This window comes from Doryrhamphus excisus, chromosome 3 (genome assembly GCF_030265055.1).
Source record: "Doryrhamphus excisus isolate RoL2022-K1 chromosome 3, RoL_Dexc_1.0, whole genome shotgun sequence".
Taxonomy (NCBI): Eukaryota; Metazoa; Chordata; class Actinopteri; order Syngnathiformes; family Syngnathidae; genus Doryrhamphus; species Doryrhamphus excisus.
The window spans coordinates 753612-775436 of record NC_080468.1 but is presented as its reverse complement, the minus strand read 5'-3'; the positions used below and the strand labels follow the sequence as shown (position 1 = coordinate 775436).

General features: G+C 49.4%; 2 protein-coding genes and 4 non-coding genes across 10 annotated transcripts; 2 read left to right on the top strand and 4 right to left on the bottom strand.

Annotated features, from left to right (window-relative positions):
* Positions 1-422: 422 nt before the first annotated feature.
* LOC131125313 (uncharacterized) lies at positions 423-5939 on the bottom strand. 2 transcript variants are annotated; one of them, XM_058066746.1, is made up of 11 exons: positions 5920-5939; positions 4816-5513; positions 4662-4721; positions 4383-4555; positions 4094-4135; positions 3898-4005; positions 3736-3813; positions 2771-3660; positions 2536-2681; positions 1574-2446; positions 423-1475 (listed from the first exon to the last, which is right to left on the bottom strand). In XM_058066746.1, exons 8-10 carry the CDS (start codon positions 2963-2965, stop codon positions 1879-1881), a joined length of 909 nt encoding a protein of 302 aa, XP_057922729.1. In that variant the 5' UTR covers positions 2966-3660; positions 3736-3813; positions 3898-4005; positions 4094-4135; positions 4383-4555; positions 4662-4721; positions 4816-5513; positions 5920-5939; the 3' UTR covers positions 423-1475; positions 1574-1878. The 2 variants fall into 2 exon arrangements, with proteins under 2 accessions (XP_057922729.1, XP_057922728.1); XM_058066745.1 differs by having other exon boundaries at positions 4094-4555.
* Positions 5940-7333: 1394 nt separating this feature from the next.
* On the top strand, positions 7334-7407 carry trnan-guu (transfer RNA asparagine (anticodon GUU)). Its single transcript has one exon. It is a non-coding gene; the product is annotated as a tRNA-Asn (tRNA).
* A 521-nt stretch (positions 7408-7928) lies between these two features.
* Positions 7929-8010, top strand: trnas-uga (transfer RNA serine (anticodon UGA)). Its single transcript has one exon. It is a non-coding gene; the product is annotated as a tRNA-Ser (tRNA).
* A 1543-nt stretch (positions 8011-9553) lies between these two features.
* On the bottom strand, positions 9554-17973 carry LOC131125311 (uncharacterized). Of its 4 annotated transcripts, XM_058066744.1 has the most exons (11): positions 17775-17973; positions 13944-14641; positions 13790-13849; positions 13511-13683; positions 13222-13263; positions 13026-13133; positions 12864-12941; positions 11899-12788; positions 11664-11809; positions 10705-11574; positions 9554-10606 (listed from the first exon to the last, which is right to left on the bottom strand). In XM_058066744.1, the coding sequence occupies exons 8-10, from the start codon at positions 12091-12093 to the stop codon at positions 11007-11009; spliced, it is 909 nt and encodes a 302-aa protein (XP_057922727.1). In that variant the 5' UTR covers positions 12094-12788; positions 12864-12941; positions 13026-13133; positions 13222-13263; positions 13511-13683; positions 13790-13849; positions 13944-14641; positions 17775-17973; the 3' UTR covers positions 9554-10606; positions 10705-11006. The 4 variants fall into 4 exon arrangements, with proteins under 4 accessions (XP_057922727.1, XP_057922724.1, XP_057922725.1 ...); XM_058066741.1 differs by having other exon boundaries at positions 13222-13683; XM_058066742.1 differs by lacking the exon at positions 17775-17973 and adding an exon at positions 15032-15051 and having other exon boundaries at positions 13222-13683.
* A 1984-nt stretch (positions 17974-19957) lies between these two features.
* On the bottom strand, positions 19958-20030 carry trnal-uaa (transfer RNA leucine (anticodon UAA)). The gene has a single exon. It is a non-coding gene; the product is annotated as a tRNA-Leu (tRNA).
* Positions 20031-20825: 795 nt separating this feature from the next.
* Positions 20826-20899, bottom strand: trnan-guu (transfer RNA asparagine (anticodon GUU)). Its single transcript has one exon. It is a non-coding gene; the product is annotated as a tRNA-Asn (tRNA).
* Positions 20900-21825: the final 926 nt, after the last annotated feature.

Below are 21825 nucleotides of genomic sequence, written 5' to 3'. Positions count from 1 at the left end.
TTTAATTTGTTCTCCGACAGTGTTTCCCAACGTGGCATTGGTGGTTCAGTGGTAGAATTCTCACTTGCCACGCGGGAGTCGCGCGGGTGTTGTTGACATTTGCTGCCAGCCAATCAGGATGCGGGGGGTCGCGGGAGTCGCGCGGGTGTTGTTGACATTTGCTGCCAGCCAATCAGGATGCGGGGGGTCGCGCGGGTGTTGTTGACATTTGCTGCCAGCCAATCAGGATGTGAGACAGACGTCAGACAAGCAAGAGAGACTTCGGAGATCAGTCAAGTCACCATTTTCTTCTCCACAATATCATTTTTTTTCCAATTAATGCCTATATGATTACAAACTATTATATTGGTACCAGTGCTTGAAATAAAACACAAAATCAAAGCAATGTAACAAAGAATATTTATTTATCAGGTTGCCATGCCACACTCAAAAACACTCTCAGAGATAAAAAATGAATACTAATCACAATCTAGGAATTATAAAAAAAAATGTTCATTTATTTTGGTGCCGTTGTTTCTCCTTTTCATAGAAAGGAGAGTCCTGGAACTCCCTCCAGCTCATCTCTCTTTCCATCCCGTGCTCTCTATAGATAGAGAAGACTTTGGCAGGGGGGTAGATGTACTTCCCCGGTTGCCCTGGAAAGCCCGTGTGGATGTGGGGGCTGTTCGGACCCTGCTTTAGCTGCATCCTGCAGAACCGGCACTTTTGAACAGGGGGTGGAGGAGATTCCTCCCTCTTCCTCTTCTTCTGCTGTTTTTCCTCCACCCTCTTTCTTGTATCATCAAGCTCTCGCTGGAAGAAGTCTGTTTGACTGAACTCTTGAAACGGCATCTTGGGGTTTGTCAGACCTTCTGCACCATATTTTTGGAAAACTTTTGTGGAGCAATAAAAGTATCTGACAGGGCCCCGCTGATAAAAGTCATGTATTGATGTCCCATCCCCTTGATATTTTGATTTTGGTTGGCCACAGCACAGACATGTTTTTGTTCAAGTTTTTTTTGACACGGGAGGTGGTTGCTCCTGCTTCAATGGGGTAAGAGTAGGTGGTGGTGGTGGTGATGGTGGAATGACCATAGCTGCAGGCAGTGTCATGACAGGCACAGCAGAGGTAGTGCTTAGCAACTGTCAAAGCTGCTGTGTATGTTGCAGCTTCTCTGGGCTGGTATTTAGTGAAGATGATGTATTGAGAAATTTACTGTTGTGTTTTATGTATTTGGACATATTCAATTTTGATGTTGGATGCAGCATGCTGTTGGGGTCTTTGCTGGACTTGTGGACAAGAGTGCCATACTCCTGAACCACAAGCTTGATCATGTCCTCGTGCCCGCGGTGTTTATTAAGGAGCTCGTCAATTGCCGACTTCATTGGAGATGGCCAGCGCTTGTGGTCCAACACAAATACTCTCCCTCCAGTCTTCACTGGTCCAGTGCGGGCAGCAGTCGGAGAACATTGGATGGGTAATCTTCTTGTGGGCTCTAGGCAAAGAAAACCAAGAGATACACATTTGTTATTTGGTTCAAACAAGATGCAACACTATTAGAACAAGGGGACACATGATTAGATAAGTTTTTACCTGGCTGTGGCTGAAGCTCAGTAACAGAAGCTTTATTGTCCAAGTCAGATGCTGGGATAGGGGCCACACGACTAGACGTAGTCGCAGTAGCAGTTTGAAGAGGATGAACAAAGCTGAAAAGCCTGGTGGGAGGTGTGGAGGAAGGCTGCACTGGGTCTGCTCCCTGATCAGACAGGATGCCTGGAGAAGGAGCACTTGTGGCGGCGTGGCCGGGGTCCTTCTTGGTTTTATGTTTGTCCCAGTCTAAAGGGACCGGACAACATTCTGGCTCCCTGTACTCCAGGCCAAACCTCTCCCCAGTGTCTTCAGCTGCCAGACGAAGAGCAGGGTACTTTTCTTCGCCAAAGACCCGTCTGGAAACAGCATTCAGGGAGCATATCAGTGCAGGGTCGAAAACGGGCGGGAGAGAAACGCCTGGCAGTTTCAGGTCCAGCAGACGCTGATAGTTCCAGCGACACACTCCTGTCCATTCTCTGAATAAGTGTCCCGGGCGAAGGAATCTTTATCCCGCAGTGCTCACGAATATGCTGCTTGGTGGGATTTGCAGGCTGGATGCCACAGAAGACGTATGCATCCTGGAGCCTCTGCAGGTCTTCCTGGTCCACCACAGAGAAGGCAGCCGACAGGAACTGTGCGAAGGTGCCGTATAACGGGTGATGTTCTGAGGCACACTCACGAAGAAGCCGTTGCATACAGTGGAACAAGTCCAGCTTGATGACGATACTGTTGTTGTAAGAGGTTCTTGATGCACATGTATTCAACAGGTTCCCAGATGTGGCCTCAGTAACAATTGCGTCAGTTGTTTGCCAGGCATCCCAGTTGAGATGTTCCTCCGCAGAAGACTCTGCAACCCTGAACGGTGCGCAGCAATCTCTGAGAAACACAAATAACATATGAAATAATGACATTTAATAGAGTTAATTTTTGATTAAACATTTCTGGTTAAAGTGATGAAGTCTCACCTATCAACCCACTGAAACTGGGCTTTCTCAATGCCAGCCCTGTTGTAGCGGTTTGAGAGACCCTCGCACATCGACCGCAGGGTTTTGTCCGTCTCAAACTGCACCATGACCCAGGACAGGATCATCCAGTTCTCATTCATCACAGCCTATGACGACATGACACCAGATGAAAAGGTGACTTTCTTGGCCACTTTCCGGGTGTGGTCTGAGTGGAGAGCCTGTCCAAAGGTGGTACCCTGCAGCATCCGCTGAATGGTGTCCTTCTGGTTCCGGAACTCATGCAGCAAGCAGTCGGGGAGGTAGTGGGCAGACACAGAGACCCCGTTCCAGCCACCAGCATCACTGTAGCCCCCAAAAGGCTCCGGTTTTCGCTCCTGCCGAAAGAACTGAGTGATGGTCTTTTGGCCGCCAAAAGTTCCTGCCTCTCCATCCATCACATTCTGGCAGCACAGGAGATAGGCCAGGTTGGCACGCTCATACTTGAGATGCAACATCTCGTTGACCTGATTTGCCATGTCTGTGGGTGATTTTCCAGTCCGTCTCAACTCATCCAGTACTGACTTACAGATGGCCTTCTTGTAAGTCAGTAACGCTGGCAACAGATTGGTAAACCTCTTCTCTTGGGAAGCTTTTCCAGCCAGAGCGGGTTGTTGGAATACCACCTCTTATTGCAGCTCTTACAGCACAGCCTGGAGGAGAGCAGGTAGTATTGTCCAGTGAGGCCCACAATCACTCGCGGTCTCCTGACTCCAGCAGAGACAACACGTGGCTGAGAACAGTCACCAGAGCACGGCAGGGTGTAGTTGTTTTTTAGCCGCCCCATCAAGTAGTCATTTTCCGGCTTCCAGACGAAAAATGGGTGAAGATGAAAATACTTTGGGGACGGCAGATCATAAATACTGTCAATCAGCTCAGGCTGGGGAGGTAAGCGCCACAGGGAGAAGGTTTTCATAGGGTTGTTGACAGGGCGGGAGCCTGGCCACAGACCCATGGACTCCAGTTCCAACTTCATCCATATTTTCTGCTGGTGTGTGCAGTTCCACTTATTGACCTCCTGGTCAAATGACAGAAACTGTTGAGGTGGAGGCCTGTTGATATCAGCCATAGGTGGGACTGGTGGTTGGTCTAGTTGGAAACAGACATGCACATGTCAATTTTGACACCCTTTTTAATGTGACACTATACTGCTGTGTTACTTACTGTGGGGTCTCTGTGCAGACTGTGGCTCTGCTGCAGATAGAGTGGAGGCTACAGGACTCCCAGGAGCACATGCAGTTTCTTAAATTAAACCAAATTACATGTACACTGTGTTAATATTATATTAATATCAGGTGCAGTCACATAGAAAGATTAATCACTCACCTGGGGCAGGCTGTGGTGTCTCTTCTTTGGTCTTTGTTTTCTCTGGTAGCAGAAACATCAACTCCTGTGGGAAAGGCACTGGAATCTTTGGAGGCAGCACAGCTGGTGCTACACAAGGAAAGAGGCGGTGGTGCATTTTACCGTGAGTGTAAATCAGTTTGGACTGAAATGGTCAAACATCACTTAAAGCCTTTACCATCTTCTGGTGCATCTGGGCCAGTCGGTGCATGTTCTGTGTCTAAAACCGGAGAAAACGTGATGAAAGACTGATTGATTGAAATATTGGCGTTTCAGGGGTATTAGTAGAGTCACTCACAACAAACTGCCATTTGCTACTTCAACTACTTGGTTTGGCTTTTTAAAGAATTAAATAGACCTTTTTTGTGATGGTCTAGTCTAACCTTAACTAGAGCAGGAGAAGCAGAATGGCTCACTGCAAACACATGCTTCCGGCGTTCAAAAGAATGTATTCAAATTATACTTACCCTCTCGTAGGTTGTATCAATTCATAGTCAGTCACACACATGAAAGGAACAAAAGTAGAGCGTGACGAGAACACATGCAATCACAAAATGCCCTTTGAGGTCGGTCATTATTTAAGAACTTCGCCCTGGACCTGAAAAACGTAGCAGCTCTAATGTTGGTGGAGCAGATCCACCTGCAAAACACATAGAAACTTGAGTGATTTACTTTATACAAAACACATAGACAAGGCTAGGAAAGTAAAAGAGCCTAACATGTACATATCCATAAACTGCACATACTGAGTATATCTGGAGAGATGCTGAGCATGGCTTTCTCCAGCTCTTCGTCTTCGTCCTTAGCTATAAAGAAAAGAGTGGTAATATAGTTATTCAACAGTAATAAAATGGTCCAATGCTTACATATGCAATGCAGTATAACTTTCAAAACATTCACCCGTGCTCTCAGCAAAGGTTGTGGTGGAACAGGTGGAGGCGATGGTAAAAGAGGTGGAGGGCTGCTGTTGCTGCTGTTGCTGCAGGTACTGTTGCAGTTTGTGCATTTTTGTACCCGTCGCACACTTTCTTCTTAAGATGAAGGCTGCATAGCCATCATCCCTGCTCTCCCAAATCTCCCTCCAGGTGTTACTGGCGCTTGCACCAAATCCAACCAGCTGGTCATCCTCTGCTGCTGGGGCGGGCACAGATGTTTTTAGGGCCTCATACTCAAGAAGAGTATTAATTTCCTTGAAGCTGAGGGCATAGCGAAGGAATGACAGAAGGCTGTCCTTGCTATGCCCGTCAACCACCAGCACTCCTGCAGCCTCCTCTCTCTGGTGGCTTTGGATAAGATACACAGTGTATCCCATGTCATTCTCCAGGAGCCAGCGGAAGGACATCCCCTTGTACTTCCCAAACTGCAGGATGTACTCTCCCAGTACTTCAGTTTGGTCTGAAGCATCTCCCCCTCGGACCACTGCAAGGGCGTTTTGCCTTACAACCTCCTGCTGAGCAACAGGAGACTTGTCCCTCCTCGACGGGTTGTCCTTAATTTGCCTGGCCTCCTCGGTGGGATCCTGCAGCAGGAATCCCAGTGGGCCCTTGCGGAAGACCACACTGATTCGCCCGGGGAAAAACAATCTCTTCATTTTTTCTCTACAGTGACAGAAATAGTGAAATAATATAATGTATTATTATCCAAAACCATGAATAAAAGTACAGGTTACAGTATGTGATAGCAACATGTATGAAATATATGTATTGTTGTCATATATGAGCTTTTCCTGTCACGCCCTGTGTGGGTTCCCAAGTCACAGTTTGGGTTTGAGTTTACGGTCTGGGCTTTGGTTTCCTTTTGGCACGCTCTTATTTTGTGTTTGACTTCCTGTTTTTCCTTGTCTGCCTCTGTTGTCTTAGTTACCCACACCTATCCCTAATTTGAGTGTCTATTTAGTTCAGGTGTGTGCGTCTCCCTTTGTGGGATTATTATCATTTGTCATTCTGCTACCTGAGTTGCGTTTTGCCTGCTGCTACAATTACTGCAAAAAATAAATATTTTTACCTGCATTCGGTCCTGCTCTCTGCATCCTGGGGTCGCACCGCAACACAGACATGCCGTGCCGTGACAGAATAATCCCACCAAGTGACGACGACCTCGCGGAGAGCGATTTTTGGACCTGGCAGCTCCTCAAGGCCATGGAGGATGAGGAGATGGCGATACCGCCATGGGAGATGGAGGACTTGGTGCGCGGTCCGGACGACACGTTCGTCGCTACGGCGTGGCTGTATCCCGGACCCACCGACGACGCTCCAAATCCTCCGCGACGCCGCCGCAAGCCGCGGCGCCACAGAGCGACGCCTAGCTCGCCTTCCCCTCCACGCCAAGTCGAGGTGCACCCGCCCTCATGCCCTGCCGGCTTCGACGAACCCGATGACGATCCCGCGGAGCTCGACGAATGGACCCGGCAGTTCTTTGAGGCGATGGAGCAGGAATGTGCAAGGTACACGCCGGAGGAACTGGATACCATGGTGTGGGGGCCGGACGGCACCCTAGTGCCCATGGGGTCGGTGTTCCCGGTACCCACTGCACACCCTCCGACGCGGCGGCGACGCCAGCGCACGGCACGTCGCCAAGAGGTGTGGCCGCCCTCTTCCGCCTCGCCATGTCACGCCACGGCACAGCCCTACCCTCTCGCTGTTGCCTAGTCGCAGCCCGTCGTGCACTCACCGACGGCTCCCGTGCCAAGCGCCGAGGCATCCCGAATTCCTCCAGTGCCCAAGCCACGCAGCCTCTGGGGTTTCCAAGATCCGGCTCCCGTGCCAAGATGCGTGGCCTCTCAGATTCCTCCAGTGCCCAAGCCACGCTGCCCCTGGGGTTCCCAAGACCCGGCTCCCGTGCCAAGCTGCGTGGCGTCACAGATTCCTCCAGTCCCCAAGCCGCGCAGCCCCAGGTGTTTCCAAGACCCGGCTCCCGTGCCAAGCTGCGTGGCCTCTCAGATTCCTCCAGTCCCCAAGCCGCGCAGCTTCAAGCCCAAACAAGTGGCTGCGGCCAGGACTGCTGACCTGGAGGAGCCAGTGACCCTCCTCCAAGCCTACCTCCTCCCTATCCCTTATCTTCCCTGCTTTGTTGTCCCCTGTCCATTCTGTCGATGGAGTTTGACTTGATTCTTTGTCACGCAGTATGAAATTGGCAAACTGAGAAATTCTGATTGAGTGACCAATGCAGTCTGTCTATTTTAATACATTTCGTCTCAACTCATGTTGAAAAAGGACAGAGCCATTTCCGTGAGAGCACAAGACCCCTGGATTGTACCCAAAAATACTTTGTGTTCATCAAAGAGTAAAGCTGGTGTCCTGGTTTGCAATGCCTCGATTGTTACGCCAGAAGGTGCGAGTCACATCCAAAACATTGGGCATGCTGGAAGCATAGCATGCGTTAGTATGGCTTCAACTGAACAGAAGTTGGCAGGGTGTGAGTCTCTGTGGCGCAATCGGTCAGCGCGCTTGGCTGTTAACCGGGAGGCTGGTGGGTCGAGCCCACCCAGGGACGTTCTCTGGGTGCATCAGTGTCAGTCATTCATGTTTGCGCTCCACTCTTGCACAGCACTTGTGTGGTTCCCAATTGGCAAACTGTGTGTCAATAGACAAAACCCTTGTGTATTTGGACATTTGCAGGTTTAAGAAATCAGACCACATTAGCCAAATATCTTCTGGACAAAAGAGTGGTCAGACAAGACAAAGTTTGAGCCAGTCACCTGAACATTAGACTTTCGATCTGAGTGTCCGGGATTCAAGTCCCTGTTCAGGTGACCAGTGATAGGGTCTGAGGTCCACTTGCAAACGCCTCCTTTTTGCCAACAAAATACAAGGGCAACAGGACAATCCCTTGGTACTTTATGGAAACGATGTGAGGTGCCTGGCTTTTAACTAGAAGTGGAAAGACTTGTGTAGCCCCTCACACAAACCATGTGTCTTCCTCCAATGCACATGTTGCCAGCTGATCCTTGACATCAGCAAAATTTTGGTTCTAGGACAATGGGGTCACCTGCCCCCATTGGTCTTTTCCAAGCAGTCACGGTGGCCGAGAGGTTAAGGCGTTGGACTTGAAATCCAATGGGGTTTCCCCGCACAGGTTCGAATCCTGTCTGTGACGCTTTGGTTGGGCATTTGTTGCCGCCATGCTGTTTACCTTGTGGTGGAGTACTGTTGGTTATGAGGGCCGGGGTGTTGTCCTTTCACGGTCCGCATTCTCTCCACTGGTGGTCAAAATTTTGGGTAGAGGATAATGGGGTCCACTGTCCCCATTGATCTGCTTCTTGCAGTCTCGGTGGCCGAGAGGTTTGTTGCCACTCTGCTTTTGACATGCTGTTTTCAGCGGCCTTGTCGAGGGTGTTTCACAGGTGGGTGGTGTGATGTTGGATATGGGGGCCAGTGGGTTGTCGCCGTTTTGTTGTTCCTGGAGCACATAAAGAAGAGTGGCCAGTACGAGGGGTTGAACCCATGACGTTGGCGTTATTAGCACCACACGCTGACCAACTGTGCTAACCGGGATAGCGGCAGAGAGCTGCTGGAATGACGAGGCGCTACGAAACGCGTATCGGGCGGAGCCGCTCCGACCCACACGTCGGCTCCAAATCCCACGTCTCGGGGCTCTTCCGGCACCACTCCTCCTTCCCTGCTCCAGCAGTGGAGCGCCGTCTGACGACGTCGGGAGTGTCGTCCCCATGCAACTGGGACCCAGTCGCCTTTCGTCAGCAGAGAGGAGTCACCGTCTACGCCTGTGGCTGTGCCTGTACTGTGGGAGTCCTACACACAATTTCCTGCTGTCCAGTTCGCCCAGCATGCCAACGCTCTTCCTCCACCAGGGATATTCCCCAGCTGCTGGCACTGCCCGCTCCAACCACACCGGCTGCGTCATCCGCTTTGGTGGGCCGACTTCAGGTGGAAGGTACGATATCCTGGGCGGGGGAAGCTTCTCCTACCACAGCATTAATTGACTCTGGGGCGGACGAGAACTTTATTGATAGCGGACTGGTCAGTTCTCTTAACATTCCTACTGTTGAGCTTGCCCCCCACAAGAATGTCCGCTCGCTAGATGAACATCACCTGGCATGCATTACGCATCAGACGTGCACCATATCCTTGGTGCTGTCGGGTAACCACCACAAGGTCACTAATTTTTTTCTTATGCCCTCTCGCTCAGCTCTGTTAGTACTCGGCCTCCCCTGGCATCCCATGCGTGTGTTGTGATGTTTTGTCACATCCACTCGACAATTTAATTTGTTCTCCGACAGTGTTTCCCAACGTGGCATTGGTGGTTCAGTGGTAGAATTCTCACTTGCCACGCGGGAGTCGCGCGGGTGTTGTTGACATTTGCTGCCAGCCAATCAGGATGCGGGGGGTCGCGGGAGTCGCGCGGGTGTTGTTGACATTTGCTGCCAGCCAATCAGGATGCGGGGGGTCGCGCGGGTGTTGTTGACATTTGCTGCCAGCCAATCAGGATGTGAGACAGACGTCAGACAAGCAAGAGAGACTTCGGAGATCAGTCAAGTCACCATTTTCTTCTCCACAATATCATTTTTTTTCCAATTAATGCCTATATGATTACAAACTATTATATTGGTACCAGTGCTTGAAATAAAACACAAAATCAAAGCAATGTAACAAAGAATATTTATTTATCAGGTTGCCATGCCACACTCAAAAACACTCTCAGAGATAAAAAATGAATACTAATCACAATCTAGGAATTATAAAAAAAAATGTTCATTTATTTTGGTGCCGTTGTTTCTCCTTTTCATAGAAAGGAGAGTCCTGGAACTCCCTCCAGCTCATCTCTCTTTCCATCCCGTGCTCTCTATAGATAGAGAAGACTTTGGCAGGGGGGTAGATGTACTTCCCCGGTTGCCCTGGAAAGCCCGTGTGGATGTGGGGGCTGTTCGGACCCTGCTTTAGCTGCATCCTGCAGAACCGGCACTTTTGAACAGGGGGTGGAGGAGATTCCTCCCTCTTCCTCTTCTTCTGCTGTTTTTCCTCCACCCTCTTTCTTGTATCATCAAGCTCTCGCTGGAAGAAGTCTGTTTGACTGAACTCTTGAAACGGCATCTTGGGGTTTGTCAGACCTTCTGCACCATATTTTTGGAAAACTTTTGTGGAGCAATAAAAGTATCTGACAGGGCCCCGCTGATAAAAGTCATGTATTGATGTCCCATCCCCTTGATATTTTGATTTTGGTTGGCCACAGCACAGACATGTTTTTGTTCAAGTTTTTTTTGACACGGGAGGTGGTTGCTCCTGCTTCAATGGGGTAAGAGTAGGTGGTGGTGGTGGTGATGGTGGAATGACCATAGCTGCAGGCAGTGTCATGACAGGCACAGCAGAGGTAGTGCTTAGCAACTGTCAAAGCTGCTGTGTATGTTGCAGCTTCTCTGGGCTGGTATTTAGTGAAGATGATGTATTGAGAAATTTACTGTTGTGTTTTATGTATTTGGACATATTCAATTTTGATGTTGGATGCAGCATGCTGTTGGGGTCTTTGCTGGACTTGTGGACAAGAGTGCCATACTCCTGAACCACAAGCTTGATCATGTCCTCGTGCCCGCGGTGTTTATTAAGGAGCTCGTCAATTGCCGACTTCATTGGAGATGGCCAGCGCTTGTGGTCCAACACAAATACTCTCCCTCCAGTCTTCACTGGTCCAGTGCGGGCAGCAGTCGGAGAACATTGGATGGGTAATCTTCTTGTGGGCTCTAGGCAAAGAAAACCAAGAGATACACATTTGTTATTTGGTTCAAACAAGATGCAACACTATTAGAACAAGGGGACACATGATTAGATAAGTTTTTACCTGGCTGTGGCTGAAGCTCAGTAACAGAAGCTTTATTGTCCAAGTCAGATGCTGGGATAGGGGCCACACGACTAGACGTAGTCGCAGTAGCAGTTTGAAGAGGATGAACAAAGCTGAAAAGCCTGGTGGGAGGTGTGGAGGAAGGCTGCACTGGGTCTGCTCCCTGATCAGACAGGATGCCTGGAGAAGGAGCACTTGTGGCGTGGCCGGGGTCCTTCTTGGTTTTATGTTTGTCCCAGTCTAAAGGGACCGGACAACATTCTGGCTCCCTGTACTCCAGGCCAAACCTCTCCCCAGTGTCTTCAGCTGCCAGACGAAGAGCAGGGTACTTTTCTTCGCCAAAGACCCGTCTGGAAACAGCATTCAGGGAGCATATCAGTGCAGGGTCGAAAACGGGCGGGAGAGAAACGCCTGGCAGTTTCAGGTCCAGCAGACGCTGATAGTTCCAGCGACACACTCCTGTCCATTCTCTGAATAAGTGTCCCGGGCGAAGGAATCTTTATCCCGCAGTGCTCACGAATATGCTGCTTGGTGGGATTTGCAGGCTGGATGCCACAGAAGACGTATGCATCCTGGAGCCTCTGCAGGTCTTCCTGGTCCACCACAGAGAAGGCAGCCGACAGGAACTGTGCGAAGGTGCCGTATAACGGGTGATGTTCTGAGGCACACTCACGAAGAAGCCGTTGCATACAGTGGAACAAGTCCAGCTTGATGACGATACTGTTGTTGTAAGAGGTTCTTGATGCACATGTATTCAACAGGTTCCCAGATGTGGCCTCAGTAACAATTGCGTCAGTTGTTTGCCAGGCATCCCAGTTGAGATGTTCCTCCGCAGAAGACTCTGCAACCCTGAACGGTGCGCAGCAATCTCTGAGAAACACAAATAACATATGAAATAATGACATTTAATAGAGTTAATTTTTGATTAAACATTTCTGGTTAAAGTGATGAAGTCTCACCTATCAACCCACTGAAACTGGGCTTTCTCAATGCCAGCCCTGTTGTAGCGGTTTGAGAGACCCTCGCACATCGACCGCAGGGTTTTGTCCGTCTCAAACTGCACCATGACCCAGGACAGGATCATCCAGTTCTCATTCATCACAGCCTATGACGACATGACACCAGATGAAAAGGTGACTTTCTTGGCCACTTTCCGGGTGTGGTCTGAGCGGAGAGCCTGTCCAAAGGTGGTACCCTGCAGCATCCGCTGAATGGTGTCCTTCTGGTTCCGGAACTCATGCAGCAAGCAGTCGGGGAGGTAGTGGGCAGACACAGAGACCCCGTTCCAGCCACCAGCATCACTGTAGCCCCCAAAAGGCTCCGGTTTTCGCTCCTGCCGAAAGAACTGAGTGATGGTCTTTTGGCCGCCAAAAGTTCCTGCCTCTCCATCCATCACATTCTGGCAGCACAGGAGATAGGCCAGGTTGGCACGCTCATACTTGAGATGCAACATCTCGTTGACCTGATTTGCCATGTCTGTGGGTGATTTTCCAGTCCGTCTCAACTCATCCAGTACTGACTTACAGATGGCCTTCTTGTAAGTCAGTAACGCTGGCAACAGATTGGTAAACCTCTTCTCTTGGGAAGCTTTTCCAGCCAGAGCGGGTTGTTGGAATACCACCTCTTATTGCAGCTCTTACAGCACAGCCTGGAGGAGAGCAGGTAGTATTGTCCAGTGAGGCCCACAATCACTCGCGGTCTCCTGACTCCAGCAGAGACAACACGTGGCTGAGAACAGTCACCAGAGCACGGCAGGGTGTAGTTGTTTTTTAGCCGCCCCATCAAGTAGTCATTTTCCGGCTTCCAGACGAAAAATGGGTGAAGATGAAAATACTTTGGGGACGGCAGATCATAAATACTGTCAATCAGCTCAGGCTGGGGAGGTAAGCGCCACAGGGAGAAGGTTTTCATAGGGTTGTTGACAGGGCGGGAGCCTGGCCACAGACCCATGGACTCCAGTTCCAACTTCATCCATATTTTCTGCTGGTGTGTGCAGTTCCACTTATTGACCTCCTGGTCAAATGACAGAAACTGTTGAGGTGGAGGCCTGTTGATATCAGCCATAGGTGGGACTGGTGGTTGGTCTAGTTGGAAACAGACATGCACATGTCAATTTTGACACCCTTTTTAATGTGACACTATACTGCTGTGTTACTTACTGTGGGGTCTCTGTGCAGACTGTGGCTCTGCTGCAGATAGAGTGGAGGCTACAGGACTCCCAGGAGCACATGCAGTTTCTTAAATTAAACCAAATTACATGTACACTGTGTTAATATTATATTAATATCAGGTGCAGTCACATAGAAAGATTAATCACTCACCTGGGGCAGGCTGTGGTGTCTCTTCTTTGGTCTTTGTTTTCTCTGGTAGCAGAAACATCAACTCCTGTGGGAAAGGCACTGGAATCTTTGGAGGCAGCACAGCTGGTGCTACACAAGGAAAGAGGCGGTGGTGCATTTTACCGTGAGTGTAAATCAGTTTGGACTGAAATGGTCAAACATCACTTAAAGCCTTTACCATCTTCTGGTGCATCTGGGCCAGTCGGTGCATGTTCTGTGTCTAAAACCGGAGAAAACGTGATGAAAGACTGATTGATTGAAATATTGGCGTTTCAGGGGTATTAGTAGAGTCACTCACAACAAACTGCCATTTGCTACTTCAACTACTTGGTTTGGCTTTTTAAAGAATTAAATAGACCTTTTTTGTGATGGTCTAGTCTAACCTTAACTAGAGCAGGAGAAGCAGAATGGCTCACTGCAAACACATGCTTCCGGCGTTCAAAAGAATGTATTCAAATTATACTTACCCTCTCGTAGGTTGTATCAATTCATAGTCAGTCACACACATGAAAGGAACAAAAGTAGAGCGTGACGAGAACACATGCAATCACAAAATGCCCTTTGAGGTCGGTCATTATTTAAGAACTTCGCCCTGGACCTGAAAAACGTAGCAGCTCTAATGTTGGTGGAGCAGATCCACCTGCAAAACACATAGAAACTTGAGTGATTTACTTTATACAAAACACATAGACAAGGCTAGGAAAGTAAAAGAGCCTAACATGTACATATCCATAAACTGCACATACTGAGTATATCTGGAGAGATGCTGAGCATGGCTTTCTCCAGCTCTTCGTCTTCGTCCTTAGCTATAAAGAAAAGAGTGGTAATATAGTTATTCAACAGTAATAAAATGGTCCAATGCTTACATATGCAATGCAGTATAACTTTCAAAACATTCACCCGTGCTCTCAGCAAAGGTTGTGGTGGAACAGGTGGAGGCGATGGTAAAAGAGGTGGAGGGCTGCTGTTGCTGCTGTTGCTGCAGGTACTGTTGCAGTTTGTGCATTTTTGTACCCGTCGCACACTTTCTTCTTAAGATGAAGGCTGCATAGCCATCATCCCTGCTCTCCCAAATCTCCCTCCAGGTGTTACTGGCGCTTGCACCAAATCCAACCAGCTGGTCATCCTCTGCTGCTGGGGCGGGCACAGATGTTTTTAGGGCCTCATACTCAAGAAGAGTATTAATTTCCTTGAAGCTGAGGGCATAGCGAAGGAATGACAGAAGGCTGTCCTTGCTATGCCCGTCAACCACCAGCACTCCTGCAGCCTCCTCTCTCTGGTGGCTTTGGATAAGATACACAGTGTATCCCATGTCATTCTCCAGGAGCCAGCGGAAGGACATCCCCTTGTACTTCCCAAACTGCAGGATGTACTCTCCCAGTACTTCAGTTTGGTCTGAAGCATCTCCCCCTCGGACCACTGCAAGGGCGTTTTGCCTTACAACCTCCTGCTGAGCAACAGGAGACTTGTCCCTCCTCGACGGGTTGTCCTTAATTTGCCTGGCCTCCTCGGTGGGATCCTGCAGCAGGAATCCCAGTGGGCCCTTGCGGAAGACCACACTGATTCGCCCGGGGAAAAACAATCTCTTCATTTTTTCTCTACAGTGACAGAAATAGTGAAATAATATAATGTATTATTATCCAAAACCATGAATAAAAGTACAGGTTACAGTATGTGATAGCAACATGTATGAAATATATGTATTGTTGTCATATATGAGCTTTTCCTGTCACGCCCTGTGTGGGTTCCCAAGTCACAGTTTGGGTTTGAGTTTACGGTCTGGGCTTTGGTTTCCTTTTGGCACGCTCTTATTTTGTGTTTGACTTCCTGTTTTTCCTTGTCTGCCTCCGTTGTCTTAGTTACCCACACCTATCCCTAATTTGAGTGTCTATTTAGTTCAGGTGTGTGCGTCTCCCTTTGTGGGATTATTATCATTTGTCATTCTGCTACCTGAGTTGCGTTTTACTGCAAAAAATAAATATTTTTACCTGCATTCGGTCCTGCTCTCTGCATCCTGGGGTCGCACCGCAACACAGACATGCCGTGCCGTGACAGAATAATCCCACCAAGTGACGACCGCGGTGAAAATCGCGGAGAGCGATTTTTGGACCTGGCAGCTCCTCAAGGCCATGGAGGATGAGGAGATGGCGATACCGCCATGGGAGATGGAGGACTTGGTGCGCGGTCCGGACGACACGTTCGTCGCTACGGCGTGGCTGTATCCCGGACCCACCGACGACGCTCCAAATCCTCCGCGACGCCGCCGCAAGCCGCGGCGCCACAGAGCGACGCCTAGCTCGCCTTCCCCTCCACGCCAAGTCGAGGTGCACCCGCCCTCATGCCCTGCCGGCTTCGACGAACCCGATGACGATCCCGCGGAGCTCGACGAATGGACCCGGCAGTTCTTTGAGGCGATGGAGCAGGAATGTGCAAGGTACACGCCGGAGGAACTGGATACCATGGTGTGGGGGCCGGACGGCACCCTAGTGCCCATGGGGTCGGTGTTCCCGGTACCCACTGCACACCCTCCGACGCGGCGGCGACGCCAGCGCACGGCACGTCGCCAAGAGGTGTGGCCGCCCTCTTCCGCCTCGCCATGTCACGCCACGGCACAGCCCTACCCTCTCGCTGTTGCCTAGTCGCAGCCCGTCGTGCACTCACCGACGGCTCCCGTGCCAAGCGCCGAGGCATCCCGAATTCCTCCAGTGCCCAAGCCACGCAGCCTCTGGGGTTTCCAAGATCCGGCTCCCGTGCCAAGATGCGTGGCCTCTCAGATTCCTCCAGTGCCCAAGCCACGCTGCCCCTGGGGTTCCCAAGACCCGGCTCCCGTGCCAAGCTGCGTGGCGTCACAGATTCCTCCAGTCCCCAAGCCGCGCAGCCCCAGGTGTTTCCAAGACCCGGCTCCCGTGCCAAGCTGCGTGGCCTCTCAGATTCCTCCAGTCCCCAAGCCGCGCAGCTTCAAGCCCAAACAAGTGGCTGCGGCCAGGACTGCTGACCTGGAGGAGCCAGTGACCCTCCTCCAAGCCTACCTCCTCCCTTCCCTGGTTTCGGCTCCCTCTGATGACGGCGTCTGGGATCCGCCTTCGAGAGGGGGGGCTAGTACCACCTGCTGGGCTATGCTGGAAGCACAGCCCAGCCCGCCAATGGAAAGGAAGGATGGCGCCACCTGCTGGGGGAGTGAGGAGGCACAGCCCACTCCACCTGCAAGACGAGGAGCAGGGCTTGCTGGAGCAGATGGAGAGGCTCTGGCATGGACGACACCTGCTGCTTCGCCGTCTCCGCGTCAGGGCCGGACGCCTGCTGCTTCGCCGTCTCCGCGTCAGGGCCGGACGCCTGCTGCTTCCCCGTCTTCGCGTCAGGGCCGGACGCCTGCTTCTTTGCCGTCTCCGCGTCAGGGCCGGACGCCTGCTGCTTCGCCGTCTCCGCGTCAGGGCCGGACGCCTGCTTCTTTGCCGTCTCCGCGTCAGGGCCGGACGCCTGCTTCTTTGCCGTCTCCGCGTCAGGGCCGGACGCCTGCTTCTTTGCCGTCACCGCGTCAGGGCCGGACGCCTGCTGTTTCGCCGTCACCGCGTCAGGGCCGGACGCCTGCTGTTTCGCCGTCACCGCGTCAGGGCCGGATGCCTGCTGTTTCGCCGTCGCCGCGTCAGGGCCGGATGCCTGCTGTTTCTACTCTCCTTGCCGGAGCCCTGGTTCTGCACCCAGGGCGCCCCCCTGAGGAGGCCTACCTCACGCATAGACAAGGGCGCCCCCCAGAGAGTGCTTGCCACCTCCGCCGACCCAACCATTCCCTCCATCACGTGGAGTGGTCTTGCTGGCTCTGCCGGGCCTGCCGCCCCGGCCGACCCCCTGAAGGGTCCCGTCGGCGACCCACCTCCGGTCCCCCCACCACCCATTCCTCTTTGACTTCTAACTGTTTTGGACGTCTGGGATCCGTCCTTGAGGGGGGTGTACTGTCACGCCCTGTGTGGGTTCCCAAGTGACAGTTTGGGTTTGAGTTTACGGTCTGGGCTTTGGTTTCCTTTTGGCACGCTCTTATTTTGTGTTTGACTTCCTGTTTTTCCTTGTCTGCCTCCGTTGTCTTAGTTACCCACACCTGTCCCTAATTTGAGTGTCTATTTAGTTCAGGTGTGTGCGTCTCCCTTTGTGGGATTATTATCATTTGTCATTCTGCTACCTGAGTTGCCTATTGCCTGCTGCTACAATTACTGCAAAAAATAAATATTTTTACCTGCATTCGGTCCTGCTCTCTGCATCCTGGGGTCGCACCGCAACACAGACATGCTGCGCCGTGACATTTCCAAGAACATTTACAGACTAAAGCAATGTCTATAAACTATCATCCATACTTAAATGGTATCGCAACAACTACAGTCATGTTTGTTTGTTGACTTTCTTTGTTCACTTTACAATAGCTCATAAGAGTTTAATTTAACAGATGATATGTACTTATCCATGAACAACTATAACATTGTACTTACAAAAAAAACATAAGTCTTATGAGCTATCGTTATATTTGTCCAAATAATTGTCACTAATGCATATAATAGGTATACGGGGTCGGAAAATAGCGAACAATAGTGCCACAAACCCACGTAGAGAAACATGAAAGCAATTTAAACACTATACAGAACAGTTCAAAGACTAAATATTTAAACAGAACAGTTCAAAGACAAAATATTTTTCTGTAGCCTGAAATGCAAAAGACAATATATTTTTTTACTGTAGTTTTACCGTGTTTTTGTCGCGTCGTCTCGTCGCTCGCTCGGAAAAAGCAATTGTGCTGTGTTACCTGAAGTTCAGGATGGATGTGGTGGGTGGAGCAGAAGCGACCACAGCGCCACTCATGGACAAATGTATATTACATCCATAGTGGGGATGAACGCCACAGCGCCACCCCCGGACAAAAGTATATTACATTCATAGTGGCCTTTCGCTCTCATTGGAAATGAATGGGGAAAGTTTAGCTCGTTTCAGCTGAACTATCCCCGCCGGCCGCTTGCTACGTAAGACATGAAAGCCCCCTCTCTCAACCACAACAGGAAGCGAAAAACCCCCGTCCCTTGCGCCCTCCCCTATCGATCGTTCCGGGGTGAATTATGTCCTGGTAACCTACCACTACAAGTGTAAGATTTTAAGTTGGAAGAAATGGCCTCTTACTAGCCCAGGATAGCCATAGCCTCTGAAATGCACACCAGGCCATGGGCTTGAGCGCTCTTCAGCACACACAACATGCCTCCCTCACCAACAATTTACGCAGCCCCTTTTACCCGTGAAGGGCCAACCATAATTCCCCAATGAGAGGGTGAGGCAATGTCTAAAAGGTACAATATTTACACTTATAACAGCCTTCTTTCATGTTACAAAAGCCTTTCAATATTACCACACTTAAGTTTCACTTTCTGTATACATTTCAAGCACTATATTACATTTAACTACATTTCGTCAACAACTACCCAGTTAACCCCCCCCTCTAGGTGACACTTGAGAGAGTCCAATCAAGGTGATCAGCCTCTGGCCTGCACTCACATGGGCGCGCCTCCATGCTTGTGCCCCGACCAATCACCTCAAAGAAAGGAGAAACTGATGAGAAATTAGGAACAAAACCAATGACTTTTAAATGAAAAAACTAAACTAAAGTGGGAATTAAACAACTTAAATGGCAAACAAATACAATTAAAGTACTAACCAGAATGTCTATATTTAAATAACAAAAGTCAACTATATACACAAACAGAAAACATGACAGTGTGTAGGTGGAGCATACACCTGATCAGTGAGGGAGGATTGGCAGCTCCCTCACAATAAGTATAAATTAAAAATATTTGGAAAATATAGTGAATAATAATAATAATGGTTGTTATGTTAGCAGGATGTAAATATATAAAACAGAGCCGGGTCAGGTGTTGGCATCAAGGAAAATGGACTGAAACAGAATTGTGGAATTGTGGCAGTGAGACCTTTACTTTTACTAGTCAAGCAAATACAATGTTTTTTTTTTCTTTTTTAGTAGGCTTGGTTAGTGATTGGATTTTGTTTTGTTGACAAGTTAATTACTGCTTTAACCACTGTCACTGCTATCCCCACTAAATAAGAGAACTTGGGTAGGCGAGACATGGGTCTGGAAGGGTGGGGTCTATTCATCCCAACAGACTCAGTCCCGTCTTTTTGCTCTTGGCACGAAGTTGGGTGCCTCAAGCTGGGTGACACTTGTAAAACACTTAAATACAGAAGAGAAAGACAATATTCAAAGTTGCTCACAGTGAGGAGAGTGAAACAACATACCCAGTGACATGCCGCTCCACTCTGAATATGCAGTTCACACTCCTCTCTTTTTATTCTTTTGGGGGTCCCTACAACATGGTCGTGCAACTGTAAAGGGGGTGGGGGGGGGGGGGTTGCACGAGCTGTATTTGTCTGTCTATGTGTGTGTGTGTGTGTGTGTGTGTGAGAGTAATTATTTTACTGTTTTATTAGTTCTTATCTTGGCAAATTCTTGCAGGATTAACATGAACATCTGCAGGGTCGCTGTTGGCGCCTCCAGGCACATCCAGGACCTGGGGGTTGCTGGGGGTCTCTGATCAGGGTCACGGGAACATTCCCTCTTCAGCACATTCAAACACTTTCTATTGTCTAAGCAAATGGATATAAGGGTGACAACGAACACTATATTCATTCTATCTATACATTTTATTCTAACAGGATGTGATGAAAAAAAAAACATCCAATGAACACCAAACCAGCCACCCTCGGGCTCACCTTGATGTCTCGGTGGACTCAACTTGTGCCCTTGGAGTCAATTGACTTGGAACCTCCTCTAACGTTGTCTGGATGGGTGGCCTTTTGAAGAATGAAGTTGATTGTGCCAGCCAGTAAGCCTTTCTAAACTATTTGCCAAGTCATGATGTTAAACGATATGCTGAAAACTGGGATAGAACCAGGGACCTTCAGATCTTAAGTCTAACACTCTCCTAACTGAGCTATTTCAGCTGCGGAGGTGTTTCACCGCTTTTGCAGTCTGGGCTAAAAGTAGGGGTAGGGAGAAGCTGTGTTTTTACCACGTACTATGTGGCTGTGTACCTGGTCCAATGTGTTCTCATCTTGGGTTGGAATGTCCCCATGCTGGTAACGAGTGGGGAATATAGTCAAATGAAGATAAACGGTACAGAAAATGGATGGAGTTCACTGGTTGAAGTCGCCAGTGACCATGAAAATGGTCATGGTCCACGAGCCTGTTCGGAATTCCCCTTTGGCCAACCAACACCACATAAAGCCTGCAGTGGCAACAAAGGCGCGTGGCAAGCGAGCATTCTACCACCGAACCACCGATGCCTGCATACGCACAGCGGAATTGCATTGCAGGTCACTGGGAAGATATCCGGCTCAAAGGACCATTTGGTTCCGAATTCATGTTCGTCAAACAATCCCAACAGTGTACAGTGTCTTCTCTTAAGGGCCCCTGCTTACCAGTTGATGGGGTTTGACTTGATTCCTTTTAACATAAAAACATTCCATCATCTCTTAATCTATAATCCTGGCTGGTGCTTTTGCAAAAGCTAATATTTTCAAGCGGAGCTTCTGTGTTTCACCAGACCTGTGCAGAAACAAACTGAAATCTGTGACTTTATCAACCTAACTTCTGATCAAATGTGTAAGACCATGGAAGCTGTAATGTGCTTTTGAAAAGTCATTGACACACAGTTTGCCAGTTTGGGAACCACACAAGTGCTGTGCAAGAGTGGAGCGCAAAAACGAATGAATAGGGACACAGATGCATCCCGAGAACGTCCCTGGGTGGGCTCGAACCACCAGCCTCCCGGTTAACAGCAGAGCGCGCTGACCGATTGTGCCACAGAGACTCACACTCTAGCAACTTCTGTTCAGTTGAAGCCATACTCAGTTGAGTCACATCCAAATCCATATATACATCCATTTGGATGTGACTCACACCTTCTGGTGTAACAATCGAGGCATTACAAACCAGGACACCAGCTTTACTCTTTGATGAGAGCAAAGTATTTTTGGGTACAATCCAGGGATCTTGTGCTCTCACGGAAATGGCTCTTGAGTTGAGACGAAAATGTATTAAAATAGACAGATTGCATTGGTCACTAAATCAGAATTTCTCAGTTTGCCAATTTCAGACTGCGTGACAAAGAATCAAGTCAAACTTCATCGACGGGGAAGCGGAGGTCCTTCAGACAAGACAGGATTGCCTTCCTTTCCTGACAGACATAACATAAGCATACAGCTTGTCCTTCAAGCCACACTTGAACCACTACGGGCCTCCGCTCCTCCAACTGAGCTATCGAAGGTGTTGTATTTTAGGGCGAGTCAGTACAGCCAAGCGTTTGACGGCGTCTCATTGAGGTTGCGGGCTCGAACATGCTGTGGGTGAGAATGCCACTTTTGGAGATAATCAAGTCTCAGGTTGAGAGGTGTGATGTTTCTGATCAAATTCAGAGGTCATATGTTGGTCCCGAAAACGGTCTTTGCACATTTTTTCACCATTGAAAGGTATAAAAACAGCCCTGTTGCTGTGCTATGATGTGTGGATGTGCATAAAGAAGGCTCATGTAGGTCCTTATCTGAAGCTTTATTAACATGCTTCGACATGGGAACGTGTCACCTCTTAATGTGTCCTACTGGATACACATCACGTTAGTTCCTATCTAAATGCTTCCAGTACATCTCCCCCCTTTAGCTTAGAGTGTATATTTCTATTTATTTTTCACAGAACCCTTTTCTTATTATTTAGCTCTTCTTGTTTCTGTAACATTAATAA

Bases quoted from the DNA above. Each gene is read 5' to 3' on its own strand.
- LOC131125313 (XM_058066745.1), bottom strand. From the start codon at position 2,965: ATGGAGAGGCAGGAACTTTTGGCGGCCAAAAGACCATCACTCAGTTCT. The intron at 2,682-2,770 runs GTACCACCTTTG...ATGTCGTCATAG, and splicing joins CATTCAGCGGATGCTGCAGG to GCTGTGATGAATGAGAACTG. The intron at 2,447-2,535 runs GTGAGACTTCAT...TGTGTTTCTCAG, and splicing joins CAGTTTCAGTGGGTTGATAG to AGATTGCTGCGCACCGTTCA.
- LOC131125311 (XM_058066741.1), bottom strand. From the start codon at position 12,093: ATGGAGAGGCAGGAACTTTTGGCGGCCAAAAGACCATCACTCAGTTCT. The intron at 11,810-11,898 runs GTACCACCTTTG...ATGTCGTCATAG, and splicing joins CATTCAGCGGATGCTGCAGG to GCTGTGATGAATGAGAACTG. The intron at 11,575-11,663 runs GTGAGACTTCAT...TGTGTTTCTCAG, and splicing joins CAGTTTCAGTGGGTTGATAG to AGATTGCTGCGCACCGTTCA.